The sequence below is a fragment of the Sus scrofa genome, chromosome 3 (genome assembly GCF_054392235.1).
Source record: "Sus scrofa isolate SSC_HxYL_T2T_F1_AM1 chromosome 3, Sscrofa_HxYL_maternal_Yorkshire_Landrace_v2.0, whole genome shotgun sequence".
In the NCBI taxonomy this organism is placed as follows: Eukaryota; Metazoa; Chordata; class Mammalia; order Artiodactyla; family Suidae; genus Sus; species Sus scrofa.
Window position 1 is genome coordinate 35026641 of NC_139385.1, and position 16752 is coordinate 35043392.

The 16752-nt window shown below is 48.8% G+C and overlaps 1 protein-coding gene across 12 annotated transcripts in view; it reads right to left on the reverse strand.

Annotated features, from left to right (window-relative positions):
• BFAR (bifunctional apoptosis regulator) overlaps window positions 1–16752 on the reverse strand; it is a 32043-nt gene that overhangs the window by 4798 nt on the left and 10493 nt on the right. For 4 of the 12 annotated variants that reach the window (XM_021085727.2, XM_085015742.1, XM_021085723.2 and 1 more), the window contains 6 exons: window positions 15210–15546; window positions 14133–14337; window positions 12799–12968; window positions 9941–10085; window positions 3681–3854; window positions 1133–1335 (listed from right to left, as the gene is read on the reverse strand). In XM_021085727.2, coding sequence (XP_020941386.1) covers window positions 1133–1335; window positions 3681–3854; window positions 9941–10085; window positions 12799–12968; window positions 14133–14337; window positions 15210–15472 — 1160 coding nt within the window. In that variant the 5' untranslated portion in view covers window positions 15473–15546. 12 annotated transcript variants of the gene reach the window in all.

Here is a 16752-nt window from a genome sequence, read left to right on the forward strand (position 1 = left end):
CCCCTCTGATCCTTCATGTGGCCTTGGGGGGCTGACGCCCGCCCCAGGTTGGGGGTGAGTGCGCGCCCAAGCCTGGCGAGGCCCCAGACCCCTGCATGTGGGATGGGTTCGGGGGGGCCCGTGACCCCGGCTGGGCCAAGCACAGCCAAGGCCTGTACGCTGGGCTTTTCCTAAGCGCTCCGGGGATTGAAGGGCTCTCTTTCCTCCTGGGCTGCTGAGCTGCACACCTGCACCTGCAGTGACCCAGGGCCCCCACGCAAAGAACTTGCCAAACAGCAGGTGCAGGAAAGCACGGAGCTGTGACAGGGACAGGCAGTGCGTGGCCCTGATGACACCATTCGGGTCTCTGAGTACCTCCCGTGGTAGGAAAGCCAACTGAGATTTCTGTCACTTGCGACCAAGAGTTCTGACTCGGGAGCTGTCCCGTTCGGCTCTCTCATCTTACATGTTAACCCAGAGAGATGGGCACTGACCCAGGTGGCGACAGAGCAGGGGGAGCACTCAGGCCCACAGAGCTCCCCGTCAGACCTCTTTCCGCTCTGCCACACGGCGGCCTTCCATAAAATACCTTCTTCCCCCCGGTTTAGTCCTCAGTCATCAAACTCCTCCACGCACACCCGCTGCCAGGAGTTAGCTGGGATATCGCGTGGGGCAAAGGGCCTCGGAGCCGCCCTTCACCAAGGAGCACTGTGGAGTTCCCGTCACCGCTCAGCAGTAACACACCCAACCAGTGTCCACGAGGACACGGGTTCCATCCCTGGCCTCGCTCAGTGGGTTAAGGATCCACTGTTGCTGTGAGCTGTGGTGTAGGTCACAGATGCGGCTTGGATCCTGTGTTGCTGTGGCTGTGTGTAGGCCGGCGGCTGCGGCTCTGATTCAACCCTACCCCTAGCCTGCGAACTTGCATATGCCGTGGATGTGGCCCTAAAAAGACAAACAAACCAACAAAATTGATAAGCACCTCGAGAGCCGCCCTGCCCTGACACAAAGTCATCCTCCTGTTCCTGCTTCAGCCGTGTTTCTAAAGCAGAGCCCCAGTGTGAACCCCACTTCTTGGGGGGCGTCACTCCACCTGCTGTTTCCTTCCCAGTCTCTGCTGCCCCAACCACCTCCAACATAAAAACACACTTACTTCAGTTCACTTCTTGACCAGATCCTCCAAAAGGAGAATAATTCCAGAACTGAGAGTAACATGGCATTGACGATGAGAAACCGTGACGTCCAGTAATGGACCTCCAGCCAGTCCCAAGCAAATTCGGCAATCAGCTGGTACGGAAGGAAGGAGTATTTCACCAGGAATTCTCTCCACTGCTTCCATGTGGGCTCCCTCAGATCCTTTCCGAGTAACACACAGGTAAATACAAACAAAAAACAGATGTTCACAAAAAAGAATGAGGATTGACTTTTACACAAAATACTGTGGTTATCACTGTATTACATTTATTAAAACACACACACACACATCCAACAGTCTAAAATGAGATTTCTATTCATCAATTCAGTTTGTCTTTTTTTTTTTTTTTTTTTTTTAAGGGCCACAGCAGCAACGAATGGAAGTTCCCAAGCTAGGGGTGGAATTAGAGCTGCAGCTGCCAGCCCACACCCCAGCAACACCAGATCCGAGCTGTATCTGCAACCTACACCACAGCTCACGGCTGGATCCTTAACCCACTGAGCAAGGCCAGGGATCAAACCTGCATCCTCATGGATACTAGTCAGATTTGTTTCCACTGAGCCATGACGGGAACTCCCATCAATTCACTTTGTAATAATTACTCTTACATTGGATAAATGTTACCAAAGAGGCTGAACTGAGATGCTTGTTATATAATTGTGGGAACTCAGAATTAAAAACAAACAAACAAACTAAGCCCAAGTTACTAATAGCGAGCTTAAAACTAATCAAAATTAACCGTTTTCAAAATTTCTTCATCACATAAAACATTTTCCCAAATCAGCATCTCATCGGTGATGAGTAGAATGGTAACAGGTCCTGGCAAGACATACATCTTTAAAAGGTGCTTATGCAGAAAATAAAAACCTTTAATTACAGGTATCAGCAGGTAATGTGTAAAAGGGTATTTAGACAACTCATCGGCAGCCAGAGGCTAATGAAAGCTGCGCAGGAATATGCACGTGGACACTGAGAATCCCCAGAAAAAAGCTGGCCTGGGGAGCAGGCAGGGGTGGATGGAGCTTGTGAAAACGGAAAAGGCCAGGGCAGCTCTGTGCTCCCAGGCCTGCAGAGGCAGGTGACAGCTGACCACTGGAGAATTAGAGAAACACAGTGCAGAGGGGCTAATCCGTAGGCTTTAAACTATGTCCAGGGCTGAGGTCAGCTAGGCAGGCAAAGGTCTTTGGGGAGTTCCCGCTGTGGCTCAGTGGAAACGAATCTGACTAGTATCCATGAGGACACGGCTTGGATCCCTGGCCTCAATCAGTGGGTTAAGGATCTGGCATTGCTGTGAGCTGGGATGTAGGTCACAGACGTGGCTCAGATCTGGTGTGGCTATGGCTGTGGTTGGCAGCTGCAGCTCCAACTCAACCCCTAGCCTGGGAACTTCCATATGACACGGGTGCGGTCCTAAAAAGGAAAGAAAAGGGCGGGGGAGGGTGGTCTTTGGTGGACTTCCCCGTGTGGCTCAGCAGAAATAAATCTAACTAGTATCCATGAGGATGCAGGTTCCATCCCTGGCCTTGCTCAGTGGGTTAGGGATCTGGCGTTGCCGTGAGCTGTGGTGTAGGCTGCAGATTCGGCTTGGATATGGAGTTGCTGTGGCTGTGCTGCAGGCTGGCAGCTACAGCTCCGATTCAGCCCCTAGCCTGGGAACCTCCATATGCCCAGGGTGCAGCCCTAAAAAGACACACACACACAGACACACACAAGGATCTTTGGAGACTTAGGAATTGGGTTTCAACATTTATGTGGAGCCCATATCTATGTGACTTTTGATAGAAAAGGACCAGAAGGCTTGCCCCAAAAGTACCAACGCAGAGGACCTTGCCCCCTAATGACCAACTAGACACACAGAACCACCCCCAGTCAATGGGCTCCACCGACGACTCTGCAGCCCAGGTGGGCATCTGTCCCTGCCAAGGGCCCTGTGCCAGCTGATGCGAGGACTCCCATCTGTGAGGATGGATGCTGATCCTGCCTCATGGTAGGACAAATAACCATCCTTTGGGGACCCTGTGAAGGAACACTCACCACGCTGGAGGGCCCCAAACCCTAAACCTCAGGCAGTCTGGACCTGTGCTCTCTTTGCTTTTTGTTTTGGCCTCCCCAGCAGCACATGGAAGTTCCCAGACCAAGAACTGTACCAGCACCACAATAAGCGACCTAAGCCACTGCAGGGACGAGGTCCTGTCCTTAACCTGCTGTGCCACCAGGGAAATCCTAAGCTGCCTCCTCTTATAACAGAGGCAGTGCTGGGTTTTGTTGCCTAAATATCTCAAGTCCGGAGGGTAATCTCTCTAGCTATGCAACGCAGCAAACAAAACGGGCCTTCGGGAGTGGAGGGGTTCCTGCTGGATTTTCTTTTGTGGGGTTTCTCCCAGCACAACTGGAATGAAGGCTCCTGTTGTTGGCTCTTCCCCGACAGGCTCCGGCTGTGTCTCCAACTCCCCCCTGAGCCGAGGGACGGCAGCAAGACCCGGCCCAGGGCCCTCTGCAGACCCACCAGCAGCCTGGTGATGATGTCCTCGCTGGAGCCGCCTTCCTGCAGAGGGCAGATGGTGTGGATGAAGGGCAGGAAGGTGTCCGTGTAGTCGAACAGGTAGAGGTACAGCAGGCCGAGCCTGGGGGAGCTCTTGAGGGCGTAGAGCAGGAACAGAGACCTGCCGGGGTTCACGGCCTGCAGTGGACGAGAGGGGGGGACTCACTACCCCCCCAACCCCGGCCCATCCCCCACCTCCCCTTGCTCCTTCCGGTCTCCCGCCCCCGCCACGCGCTTTGCCCTAACACCGAATGAATGAGTGAGTGAATGAATGAATAGGAAGAAGAAGCCCAGGGATCCACGTGGCGGGCTGCATCATCTGAAGAGCCAGGGTCTGTCCACGCTGGGGAGGGAGGCAGGATGAGAAGCAGGCTCCTAGACACTGTGAGAAGAGCACAATCTTTGGGGAAAGTAATGGGTGGGCATCACTTAATAAAGACGATCTGAGGAGTTCCCGTCGTGGCGCAGTGGTTATCAAATCCGACTAGGAACCATGAGGTTGTGGGTTCTATCCCTGACATTGCTCAGTGGGTTAACGATCCGGCATTGCCTTGAGCTGTGGTGTAGGTTGCAGACGTGGCTCGGATCCCACGTTGCTATGTCTCTGGTGTAGGCTGGCAGTTACAGCTCCGATTAGGCCCCTAGCCTGGGAACCTCCATGTGCCGCGGGAGCAGCCCTAGAAAAAGCAAAAAAAAAAAAGATGTATTTCAGTGAACAAATGAAGAAATGAAAGAGTTACAGTATCACCGTTTGGCAGCCCCTAATGAACTTAAGGGATCTAAACAATCAAAGACCATGGGACATCACGAGCCTCTGGGTGGAAGGCAATGCCACCGTGAATGAAGCAGTCTTGCCAAAACACCAAACCTAAACCAAACCAAGCGTCTACACAGAACTACCAGATTACAGCATACGCAGGGGAGGAAGGGACCTGCCAGAGACCATCGGCCAAGGTCAAGACATCGGAAAACCACAGGAGAAAATAATCCGGTTTTAAGAAAAAAGAGAGGGAGAATCTCCAGACTGAAAGAGACCTAAACAACATGACACCCACAAACAACCCGATTACAAAGTGGTCAGAAGATCTGAATAGACATCTTCCCAAAGAAGACACACACAGAGAGCCGCCAGGCATGTGAGAAGATGCTCAACATCGTTAAACATCAGAGACATAAGCAAAACCACGATGAGTGTATCCCCTCGCACCTGTCAGAACGGCCATCATCAAAAGGACCACAAGTAACAAGTGCTGACAAGGATGCAGGGAAAAGGGAACCCTGGTACACTGTTGGTAGGAATGTGAGTGGGTGCAGCTGGGGTGGAAAACAGGATGGAGGGTTCTCAAACAACTAAAAATAGAACACCATGTGATCCAGCGATTCCACTCTTGGCAATGTATCCAACGAAAACACTAATTCAAAAAGATACGTGCATCCTCAGTGTTCATAGCAGCATTATATACAATTGCCAAGAGGTGGAAGCAACCTAAGTGTCCATCAGCAGAGGGATGGGTAACCATGTGGCACATATACAAGAGAGTACTACTCTGCCATAAAAAAAATGACATTTTGTCATTTGCAACAACAAGGATGGACGTGGAATAAGTCAGAGAAATAAGTTAGTGAAATAAGTCAGAGAAAGATAAATGTGTTATTACCTCTTATATGTGGAATCTAAAAAATAGAATAGGAGTTCCCGTCGTGGTGCAGTGGTTAACGAATCTGACTAGGAACCATGAAGTTGCGGGTTCAGTCCCTGCCCTTGCTCAGTGGGTTAACGATCCAGCGTTGCCGTGAGCTGTGGTGTAGGTTGCAGACGCAGCTTGCAACTGGCGCTGCTGTGGTTCTGGCCTAGGCTGGCAGCTACAGCTCCAATTCCACCCCTAGCCTGGGAACCTCCATATGCCGCAGGAGTGGCCCAAGAAATGGCAAAAAGATAAAATAAATAAATAAATAAATAAATAAAAAATAGAATAAATGAGAACTAGTGGGGAGAGGGGAAGGGGGAGGGGCAACATGGGGTGGAGGGTTAAGAAGTATAAACTACCAAGTATAAATTAAACAAGCATGGAGTTCGTGTTGTGGCGCAGCGGAACCAAGTGGTTGCAAGTTTGGTCCCTGGCCTTGCTCAGTGGGTTAGGGATCTGGCGTTGCTGTGAGCTGTGGTGTAGGTCACAGATGCGGCTCGGATCCCAGTTGCTGTGGCCGGCAGCTGTAGCTCCAACTGCACTCCTAGCCCAGGAACCTCCATATGCCGTGACTGTGGTCCTACAGAGCAAAAAGTAAGAATAAATAAATAAGCAGCAAGGATTTATTGTACAGCACAGGGAATATAGCCAGTATTTTATAACTTTAAGAGGGCGTATAATCTATACATATTCTGAATCACTGTGTTGTACACCTGAAACTAATATTGTCAATCGACTTTACCTCAACTGGAAAAAAAAAAAAAAAGACATGACAACCAAATGTGAATCTTGATGGACCTTGGCTGGAACAAATCAATTTAAAAAAAAAAGTGGGATATCTGAATACTAACAAATTATTTGATAACATCAGAGAATTATTAATTCTGGGGGGTACATTGTGGTATTTTAGTTGTTTTTTTAAGTCTTTCCTTTTTAGAGATTCAATGAAATATTTGCCTAAGAAATACACGACATCTCAGATTTTCAAAACATCAGGGTTAGCAAGAGTTAGCATTATTGAAACTAACACAGTCATGAGTTGCCATTGCAGATATGGATTGATGGCCATTTTGTACAATTATCCTGCTTTCGTGTATATTTGAAATTTCCTAATAATAAAAGCCTTGGGAAAAAAACCCAACTTCTAAAAAATACCTTTGTACCGTAACTTTAGATGAGATGTAGAAATTTGAAAGTAGTTCTGCATCCTAAAGTAGTGTTTCCAACCCTTTAAAGACATTTTTTCATAGACCACCCCCCCCAAGAAGTGTTAATACCACGGACATACTGTGTATCTGCTTAAGGACTGTGGTCTTTGGGGGGTCGCAAGTCACTGTGATACTGAAAGCTTCTCACCCCCCAAAAACCAAAGGTCTTGGGGCAAGGCCACTCTTGGGGAGCACACATGCTCTAAAAGGAACACAGGTCCCAGGAATAAAGCTTGATGCTGTCCGGCTACATCCTGGTTTGCAGGAGACAGCGAGACGACAAGGTTTCATGCTTGCAGGTCTGCTGTCAGCTGGACCCAAATCTCCCCACTGTTGGCTACCTGCTATCAGAGGAGGAGGATAAACCAACCCACTGGGGTGGCGATTACGATGACGGCACTAGGTGGGGGGCTGTCTCTTCCAAGTGAGATGAGAACAGTGGCCCCCAGGGAAGGCCGGCTGCTCAGGACAGTAGAGCTGGAGGCGTCGCATCACACAGCCTTTTGGCTAAACATCAAATGCTCCCCCCTTGGAGAGGGGCTGGGAGCACAGAGCTCTGAAGGAGCAGACTGCTCACAAGCTTCTGCTTGCTTTTTACAGCAGGACCAGAATCACATTCCGATTCGCTCTGGTTAATAGTAACCACCTATTCTAAATAGAGGGTCACTGCTGGATATGTGACCCAGAAAGGTTCTGCCAGATATTACACCTCATCATGGGACTAATATTGGCTACAAAAAGTCCAGAGTTTGACTGCATTATCAGAACTAATAATTTATGATAAAAGAAAATATGGGATTTTTTTTTTTTTGGCCTCGACGTGGCAAATGGAATGCTGTGGCCAGGGATCAGATCAGCTCCACCCACACAGCTGCAGCAATGTCAGATCCTCAACCCACTGAGCTGGGCTGGGGATAGAACCTGCATCCCAGGGCTCCAGAGATGCTGCCAATCCTGTTGTACAGAAGTAGGGAATTTTTTAAATTAACAAACAAATAATGACACAGAAAACAATAAATCTTCTCTCTTAGGAGCCCATCCCCATTCTTTAAAAATTCTGAAACTACTGATTTTTTCAGTTTTTTTTTTTGGTTTTTTTTTTTTTTTTTTTGGTTTTTTGCTTTTTACAGCCTCACTTGCGGCATATGGAAGTTCCCAGGCTAGGGCTTGAATGAGAGCTGTGGCTTCCAACCTGCACCACAGCCACAGCAACGCCATATGCAAACAGTGTCCACAACCCACACCATGGCTCACGGCAACGCTAGATCCTCAAACCACTGAGTGGGGCCAGGGATTGAACCTCATGGATACTAGTCAGGTTTGTCACCTCTGAGCCATGACTGGGAACTCCCTGTGTTTTTTTCAGTTTTAAAGAAATACATACACAGGGTAAATGTAATTTTTTCCAAGTGGCACAGAAATGTATCATAGGACAAATAGAATTTGCCCTCCCACGCCAAGCCTCAATGCTTAGATGAAAACACGGTTAACAATCTGTGCATCCTTCCAGAAACTGTCGATGACACATACAAATCAGCAGGCCGTCTAATGTGCTTTCCTTCATCGTCGGGTAACAGGACAACCTGGGCATCCTTTCTTGTTAACGTGCCCTGAGTCGCCTCCTTCCTTTGTACTGACTACACGTGTCATCTGCCTTATTTAGTCACCCTGCTCCTCCTACTAATGGGCGAGGAGGTGCTTTCCAAGGTGCTATTGCCAATGGCACTGGGATGAACATCTTGTTTAATGACCTGCGGCTCAAGCATTCAGGTCTCACTATGACTCCATGAAGGCACTGGCTCAATAGGAAGGGACATCAGGAGGCCCAGTCTTTGCTGGTGTTCCCACAGTCAGCCTGTACTGGAGGAGCCTGGCCAGGGGCCCAGGGGTCAGGCTCCAGAGCCTTCTCCCGGTCACAGTACTGTGCTACCTGTGCTCTAGAGGCAAAGAACATGAAACTGCAGATCAAAGAGTAGGTACCATTTATGTTTTAAGAGTTAACCGACAAACTGCTCTCCAGAGAAACAGCACAATGCAGGATCTGCAAAACATGACTGTCTCTGTCCTCGGGTTATGAACGTTCCTGTCCTGACAATGCAGAGGGGAAAACAACGTACAAGTACAGCTTGTGCTGGAATTACCTGTGAGCTTTCTCCCCTGTAGATTTATCAGTTATTTGTATTTATTTTTCTCCATGATGTCTTCTTTTAGGATCTAGGTCTACGTAACCCAGATAGTCTATAACTAATAAAAATAGGGGATTTGTGGCATAGTATTGGCTAAACCTCCTCCATAAAAGAGAACTAGTTGGCTCAGCCACACTGAAGAACAATTTATCAGCATCTAATAAAGCTGAAGATGTGCATTTCCTGTGACCTGGGAATCCCATTCCTCAGTGAATGGCATAAAGCAAGCTTTCCGTGGGAGCTCACGTGCTTTGCAAGAACGTCCACAGCAGCACTGATTCTTGTAGCAAAAATGGAAACAATCTCAGTGTCCACCACGAGGAGAAAGCATAAGCTGTCACACACTCGTGCAGTGGGATCCAGCACAAGAGAAACGGTGAGCTGGAGCCAGAGGGAAAAGTTACTTGCAGAAGGATAAGCTCAGCCTCTTATGTTGAGGTTAAAATTCTGTAGAACAGGGACTTTCTGTCTTGGCTCAGCAGAAATGAGTCTGACTAGTATCCATGAGGACGCAGGTTCAATTCCTGGCCTCGTTCAGTGAGTTAAGGAGCCAGTGTTGCTGTGAGTTGTGGTGCTGGTCCATACGCATCTTGGATCCTGCGTTGCTGTGGCTGTGGTGTAGGCCCGCAACTACAGCTCTGATTTGACCCCTAGCCTGCGAACCTCTGTATGCCGGGGGTGTGGCCCTAAAAAGACGAACCCCCCCCAAAAAACAAACAACCTGTAGAACAGGAGTTTCTACTGTGGAACAATGAGACTGGCAGCATCTCTGCAGCACCAGGAAGCAGGTTCAATCCCCTGCCTGGCACAGTGGGTTAAAGGATCTGGTGTTGCTGCAACTGCGGTGTGGGTCGCAACTGCAGCTTGGATCTGATCCTGGCCTGGGAACACCCATGCGAGGCAGAGCAGCCACAAAAAGGAAAAAAAAAAAAATCTGTAAAACAAAGTTCTTAGAGCTGCAGATACACACAGTAATACAAGCAAGAAAACACACCCAGGAAGGATTCGAAGCCTGGCGAGGAAAGGGTGGGACTCGAGGGGGTGACAGTGGTGTCTGCGGTGTGTCCTGGAGCAGTGGGCAGACAGATAACGGCTAGCTTGTTCCCTACACTTTTTTTCAATTGGAAAAAGAAAGCATTCACCTTATATTCCCAGAGGTTCTGGGGTGGCTTCACGCCGAGTGCTTTGACTTGCTCCAGTTCCATGAGGATGGCTCTTCGGTGGATGCTATTTTCTATGCTGTATGGCGCCCTGGAAAAGTCTTCCTCTGTCAAAGTTAAGAGCAACCTGGGTCGGGGGAGGGGGCGTGGGGAGGGGAGAGGAGGAGATTTCTTTGAGATTATATTCTGGAAGCAAACTCTGCAGAGTTCCATCTTATCAACACAAATAATACTTGGGGCTCGAGGGAAGACACTTAATATATGAAATATGAGGAACAGCAAGAAATGAATGCTTGCCATGTGCTACTGACTACCTGCTAATGCTTTCATACACTGTCACGGATCCAGTTACCAATTCTGCATTGTGGGTGGCATTACGCCCATTGTGCGGATGAGAAAACTGGCTTAAAGAAAGAGTGACTTGCCCACAGCACATCCAAGGAATGGATTTAGTATTGCTCCTAGCCCTGGACTTCAGCTATGCACTTTTTTTTTTTTTTTTGGTCTTTTTAGGCCGCACTGGTGGCATATGGAAGTTCCCAGGCTAGGAGTCAAATTGGAGCTGCAGCTGCTGGCCTACACCAGTCACAGGGACACAGATCTGAGCCACATCTGCGACCTACACCACAGCTCACGGCAACACCGGATCCTTAACCCACTGACTAAGGGATGGAACGAACCCACATCCTCATGGATACTAGTCGGGTTTGTTACCAATGAGTGGCAACTCCAACTCTGACCTATTTTTGAAAGTGAGTGTGTGTATACAGAAAAAAAAAAAAAAAAAAGGAAAGAAAGCCAGCAAAACATTAGGACATTAGGAGGAGTTGTTTTGGAGTAGTGATTAAATAAAAATAAATGTAGATTCCTTATCTGTTCCCTTTTATCAGAAAATGCAAACCCACTTTCACAGTGATTCCTCCTTAAAAGCACCCTGAGGGCTGGCAGATGGTGGGCACAGGCACTGCAGTGGAGCGGAGGTGGATGTGCTCTGGTGGGCAAGTGGGTAATATTTAATTGTAAAGGTTTATTCTCTTCCCCTCAGCAATTCTAGTTTTAGGAATCAAGCCTCTGGGAGGAAGATAGTTATGCAAAGTTACACTGTATTAACAAGGTAGAGAATTTTTTTTTTAAACAAACCATGACTGGGGCAAGGTGGGAGGTGGTGCTACGTCTTACAAAAAACTGACCGAGTGGGAGCATTTTGCTTCCTCAATGGAAAGTGTTTTTTGTTTTTTTTAAGGGCCACACCCACGGCATATGGAGGTTCCCAAGCTAGGGGGCAAATTGGAGCTGCAGCTGCCAGCCTACACCACAGCCACATCAATGCAGGATCCCATCCGTGTCTGCAACCTACACCACAGCTCACAGCAACACCAGATCCTTAACCTCCTGAGCGGGGCCAGGGACTGAACCCCTGTCCTCATGGATACTAGTTGAATTCATTCCTGCTGTGCCACAACAGGACCTCCCAAGAGTGTCAAGTGTTGAAAGCTCAGTTCAGGGGGGAAATGACCAGAGCTGGAGGTGGAGTGCTCAGGCAGGCTGGCAGGGTCTGCCTCAAATGGGGTACAGCACGGCTGCCTGGTGGTCTAAGTAACATCCCTATGTGGTCCCTTCGAGGAAGGAGGGGCCTCAGTCAAGATGCACAGGGCTCAGGAAGGGGCAGGGGATTTGCTGATGGGCAGAAGCAGGCTGCCCCACTGCCCATCGATGAGTGAGCTCCTCCAGCTACTGGGTTCTTCACGGTATGTGCACAATGCAGTCTGGTCCTGTCTGGAGAAGAAAGGACGCCTTGCAAATGTGTGGTTGTAGATGTTAAATTAACAGACCTTAGCATGGACACATTCATATAGATGTACACATATAAACACAGGTCTGCTTAGTATAATCGCATTTTTAGTTGAAATAAACAAATAACACGTTCCTATGTGAAAGCCTGTGTAAACCTTGAAAGAAATGTGGACAAGTGTCCAGCAAGATCATAGTAGTAGGTATCTCTGACGAACAGGATTATAATGGTAAATTTCACTTCTAATATCCTATATTTCTACATTATTATTATTATTATTTTGTCTTTTTAGGGCCACACCCACAGCATACAGAAGTTCCCAGGCGAGGGGTCGAATCTGAGCTGCAGCTGCCGGCCTACACCACAGCCACAGCAACTCAGGACTGGAGCTGCGTCTTCAACCTACATCACAGCTCATGGCAACGCTGGATCCTTAACCCACTGAGGGAGACCGGGGATCAAACCCGTGTCCTCATGGATACTAGTTGGGTTAATGCTGAGCCACAACGGGAACTCCCCTACATTATTATTTTTAAATAAATAAATATGTCACTGTTATAATCAGGAAACAGCAATTAAAAGGTAAGGCCATCACATGGTATGGCTGCTTGAGAAAGACGTTCAGTGAGCCTCCAAAAGGTAAACACAGAGTCACCTTATGGCCCAGCCAGTTTCACTCCAAGAGAGTACTGAGGATTGAAAATGCACGTCCACACAAAAACTTTTACCCGAATGACCATGCAGCAAGTGTCCATCAACTGAAGGAGGGACGGATGAAGAATGGAAATACTCTGAACAGACAGATCCAAGAGTCAGAAGGCCGACCGGCGCTTGCCCGGGGCAGAGGGAGGGAAAGGAGGACTGACTGCTTTTAGCAAGAGCTGCCTTTTGCGGGGTGACTGTGGCGATGGCTGCGCCTATCTGGGAATATGTTAAAGCCCACTGAGTGTACACGCTAAATGGGTGAAGTTTAGAGCATGTGGACTGCATCTCAATAAACCTGTTTAAAGAAAATGCCAGTGACGGAACGGGAGATATTGCTCCTCACCTGCCATTTACTCTTTCAGATAAAAACCTGTCTCTGTAGAGAGAGGCCCAGGGGCCCAGCTGCTCCAGCCAGAGGACAACTTCTTCCGCTGTCCACCTGGCCACTGCCTTGTGGACCAGGAGGTCGTGCTCGGATTCCTTGCTGCTCCAGTGATACACCAGCAGGACCACCTGGGGAAAAGGGACACGGACTCACTGCACAGAAGGATCAGAGATGCCTGCTTCTAACTACGTGGGTGTGGGGCCAGGAAGGGAAGAGGCTTGAACTGTATCGGACGCTGGGCACCATCCCCGCCACAGAGAGCTGGGCAGCGCCAGCCCGGTGAAGTGCCCAGGCGAGGGGTCGAATCGGAGGGGCAGCTGCTGGCCTACGCCACAGTCACAGAGACTCAGGACTGGAGCTGCGTCTTTGACCTGCATCACAGCTCACGGCTACCTCTCTGCTGATTCTCGGGCCATCGGGGAACAGGGACAGGGATGGGTCTCACTGCAGGGCACTCCTGACCCCTTCATGTGGCCTCTTGTGTCCTCCCTCCTTCCTTCCTCCCCTCCCTCCTTCCTTCCTTCCCTCCTTCCCCCCCTCCTGTCTGTGGCACATAAAAGTTCCCAGGTCAGGGACCGAACCCATGCCAAAGTAGTGACAACACCAGATCCCACTAAGCCACCAGGGAACTCCTCATGTGCCTTTCCTACTGGAACATTGGTAACATCTAGCTTTTGTCCCATGGGTGGAACTTACGAAGACACAGCCTCTGCACTGGAAGGTGGTCACTGTTATAATCAGGAAACATCAATTAAAAGGCTGCAGCTCATGGAGTTCCTGTCGTGGCACAGTGGTTAACGAATCCGACTAGGAACCATGAGGTTGCGGGTTCGACTCCTGCCCTTGCTCAGTGGGTCAAGGTTCCGGCGTTGCCGTGAGCTGTGGTGTAGGTCGCAGACGTGGCCGGGATCCTGCATTGCTGTGGCTCTGGCATAGGCTGGCGGCTACAGCTCTGATTCGACCCCTAGCCCGGGAACCTGCACATGCCGCAGGAGCGGCCCAAGAAATGGCAAAAAGACCAAAAAAAAAAAAAAAAAAAAAAAAAAAAAAAAAAAAAAGGCTGCAGCTCTGACACCTCCCCGTCCTGGTGCCTCCTCTCCATGGAGCCCACTGCACAGTGCGAAGCTAACACTTCCTGGGCTCTGAACACGACCCAGGACACACTCGCACAGGCAACCTCCCCAGGCTGTAAAGGACCATGTGGTCACATCACTGATCGCTTAGGTGTATTTCACCAGGACTGAGTCCTTGGAAACTGCGGGAGGGAGGGGGACCGACAAACATCAACTTACTGCCACGCCAGTTAGAGCCGTGAGCACACCCGAAAAGAATCCCCCGCCTCTCTGCTGAGGCGCTCGGCCTGTGTGGGGAGCGAAAGGAATCTGATCGCTCCCGTACTTCTGAAAGGCTGCAAGACTCTGGATGATGTCATTATTCTGCTGAATGTCTTCGACTCGCATTCTAATGGCGTCGGGAAATAACTTTTCAATGGCATCCCTATGGAGAACAGAAAAAAAAAATCACGAGACAGTTGTTTTGCTAAATATAATGTTAGAGGTCACACTGAAACTAGTATCAACATTTAATAATATACAAGTGTTCTAGAGGAATGGACAAGAAGATTGGTTATGGCCCCAGTGGTAACACCAACACATGAGAAACCCTTATCTGTCCACTGTTAGGGAAACAGCTACATAAAGCTCGGCATATTCACACAATAAAACACTACAGAGTTCTTTGTTTGTTTTTTTATGGCTGCACCCACCACACACGGAAATTCCCAGGCCAGGGACTGAATGTGAGCCATAGCTGTGAGCTATACGGCAGCTGCAAAAACCCCAGACCCTTTAACCTGCAGGACTGGGCCAGGGATTGAACCCCTGCCTCAGCAGCCACTGGAACTGCACAGATTCTTAACCTACTGCACCACAGCAGGAACTCCCAAAACTCACTACATAGTTTAAAAAATGAATTTACTGGATGTCACTGTGTATCAAGGTGAATAAATTTAAGCCTTATATTGTCAAAAAGAAATAGTAAACTGCACAAATAGATGGTATGGGAGTTCCTGTCGTGGCTCAGAGGTTAACGAATCCAACTAGTATCCATGAGAATGCAGGTTCGATCCCTGGCCTTGCTTAGTGGGTTAAGGTAAGGATCCAGTGTTGCTGTGAGCTGTAGTGTAGGTTGCAGACGCAGCTTGGATCCTGTGTGGCTATAGCTGTGGTGTAGGCTGGCAGCTGCAGCTCCAATTCGACCTCTAGCCTGGGAATTTCCATATGCTGCAGGTGTGGCCCTGAAAAGCAAAAAAAAAAAAAAGAGAGAGAGAGAGACTGCTCCATGTGCTACCAACATGGACGCAGCATTACCTGAGGAGAATATTGACTTTGGGGAAACCTTCCCATTTGTCTCGGCATTCTGGGCATTCTGTTTTCTTGGAAGAGGCCCACCACAGAGCGAGGCAGTGCCGGCAGAAGCTGTGCCCACAGTTCAAGGTAGTGGGGTTAACCAGGATGTCGTAACAGCAGTGGCAGGAGAATTCACTGACAGAAATCTGAGGGCTAGTGCTCGTGACAGGGTCATCTTCCCTGTGGCTCTCTGTGTTCAGATCATTTTGTGGCAATTGCTCCATCTCTCAGCAACTAAGGGGCTCCACAGACACAGAAAATGTCAGAGTCGGAAAATGGCTGTGAAGCATCATTAAATCTAGGAAAAAAGAGACAACAACAGAAATAGGACACAGAATTTAGTAGGTGTTTGAGATGACAGCCATTCTATTACAGTCCTTTTTTCTTTTTGATTTTTAGGGCTGCACCCAGGGCACATGGAGGTTCCCAGGCTAGGGGTCAAATCTGAGCTGCAGCTGCCGGCCTACACCACAGCCACAGCAACGCAGGATCTCAGCTGTGTCTGCGACCTACACCCTAGCTCATGGCAAAGCTGGATCCTTAACCCACTGAGTAGGACCGGGGATCGAACCCAAGTCCTCATGGATACTAGTCAGGTTCATTACCAATGAGCCACAACAGGACCTCCCTTAAAGGTCTGTTTTTGAAATGTACCAAAATTTGTCATCTAAAACTTTACATTCCAGGGAGTTTTCATGTGGTACAGTGAATTAAAGACCCTGCGTTGCCAGTCCAGTAGCTTAGGCTGCTGCTGTGGCAGGGGTTTGATCCCTAGCCTGGGAACTTCTATGGGTCATGGATTCAGTCAATGAAGAAATAAAGAAATAAAATTTTACATTCCATAAACCACAGAAACAGCACTAAATTTCTTTCTGACCTATTGTCATACATTCAAAAATTTGGTAAAGCAGGAGTTCCCTGATTGCTCAGCAGGTTAATGATCCAGTGTTGTCACTGCTGTGGCTCTGGTCACCGTTGTGGTGTGGGTTCGATCCCTGGCCTGGGAACTTCTGCATGCTGTGGGTGTGGCCAAAAAAACATTAGGTAAAGCAAAACGGTGTAGTGGAAAGTTCAATGGACTTGGAGGGGGAGGCTGGAGGATTCTAGCTCCTTGCTTTTTGCTAACTTCCTTTGAAAATGTAACTTCTCTGGCCGCAGTTTTCTCAATGAAATGACATACATAATTTGAAACAAATCACCTTCTTGGCCCACTAAAATGTCTGGAGTTGGCAACAACAGATGTACTTCATGGAAATAACAGATTTTTTTTTTTTTTTTTTTTTGGTCTTTTGAGCTTTTAGGGCTGCACTGCCGCATATGGACGTTCCCAGGCTAGGGGTCTAATCAGAGCTGTTGCTACCAGCCTATGCCAGAGCCACCGCAGCACCAGCTCTGAGCATGTCTGCAACCTACACCACAGCTCACGGCAACGCCGGATCCTTAACCCACTGAGCGAGGCCAGGGATCCAACCCGAAACCTCATGGTTCCTAGTTGGATTCATTT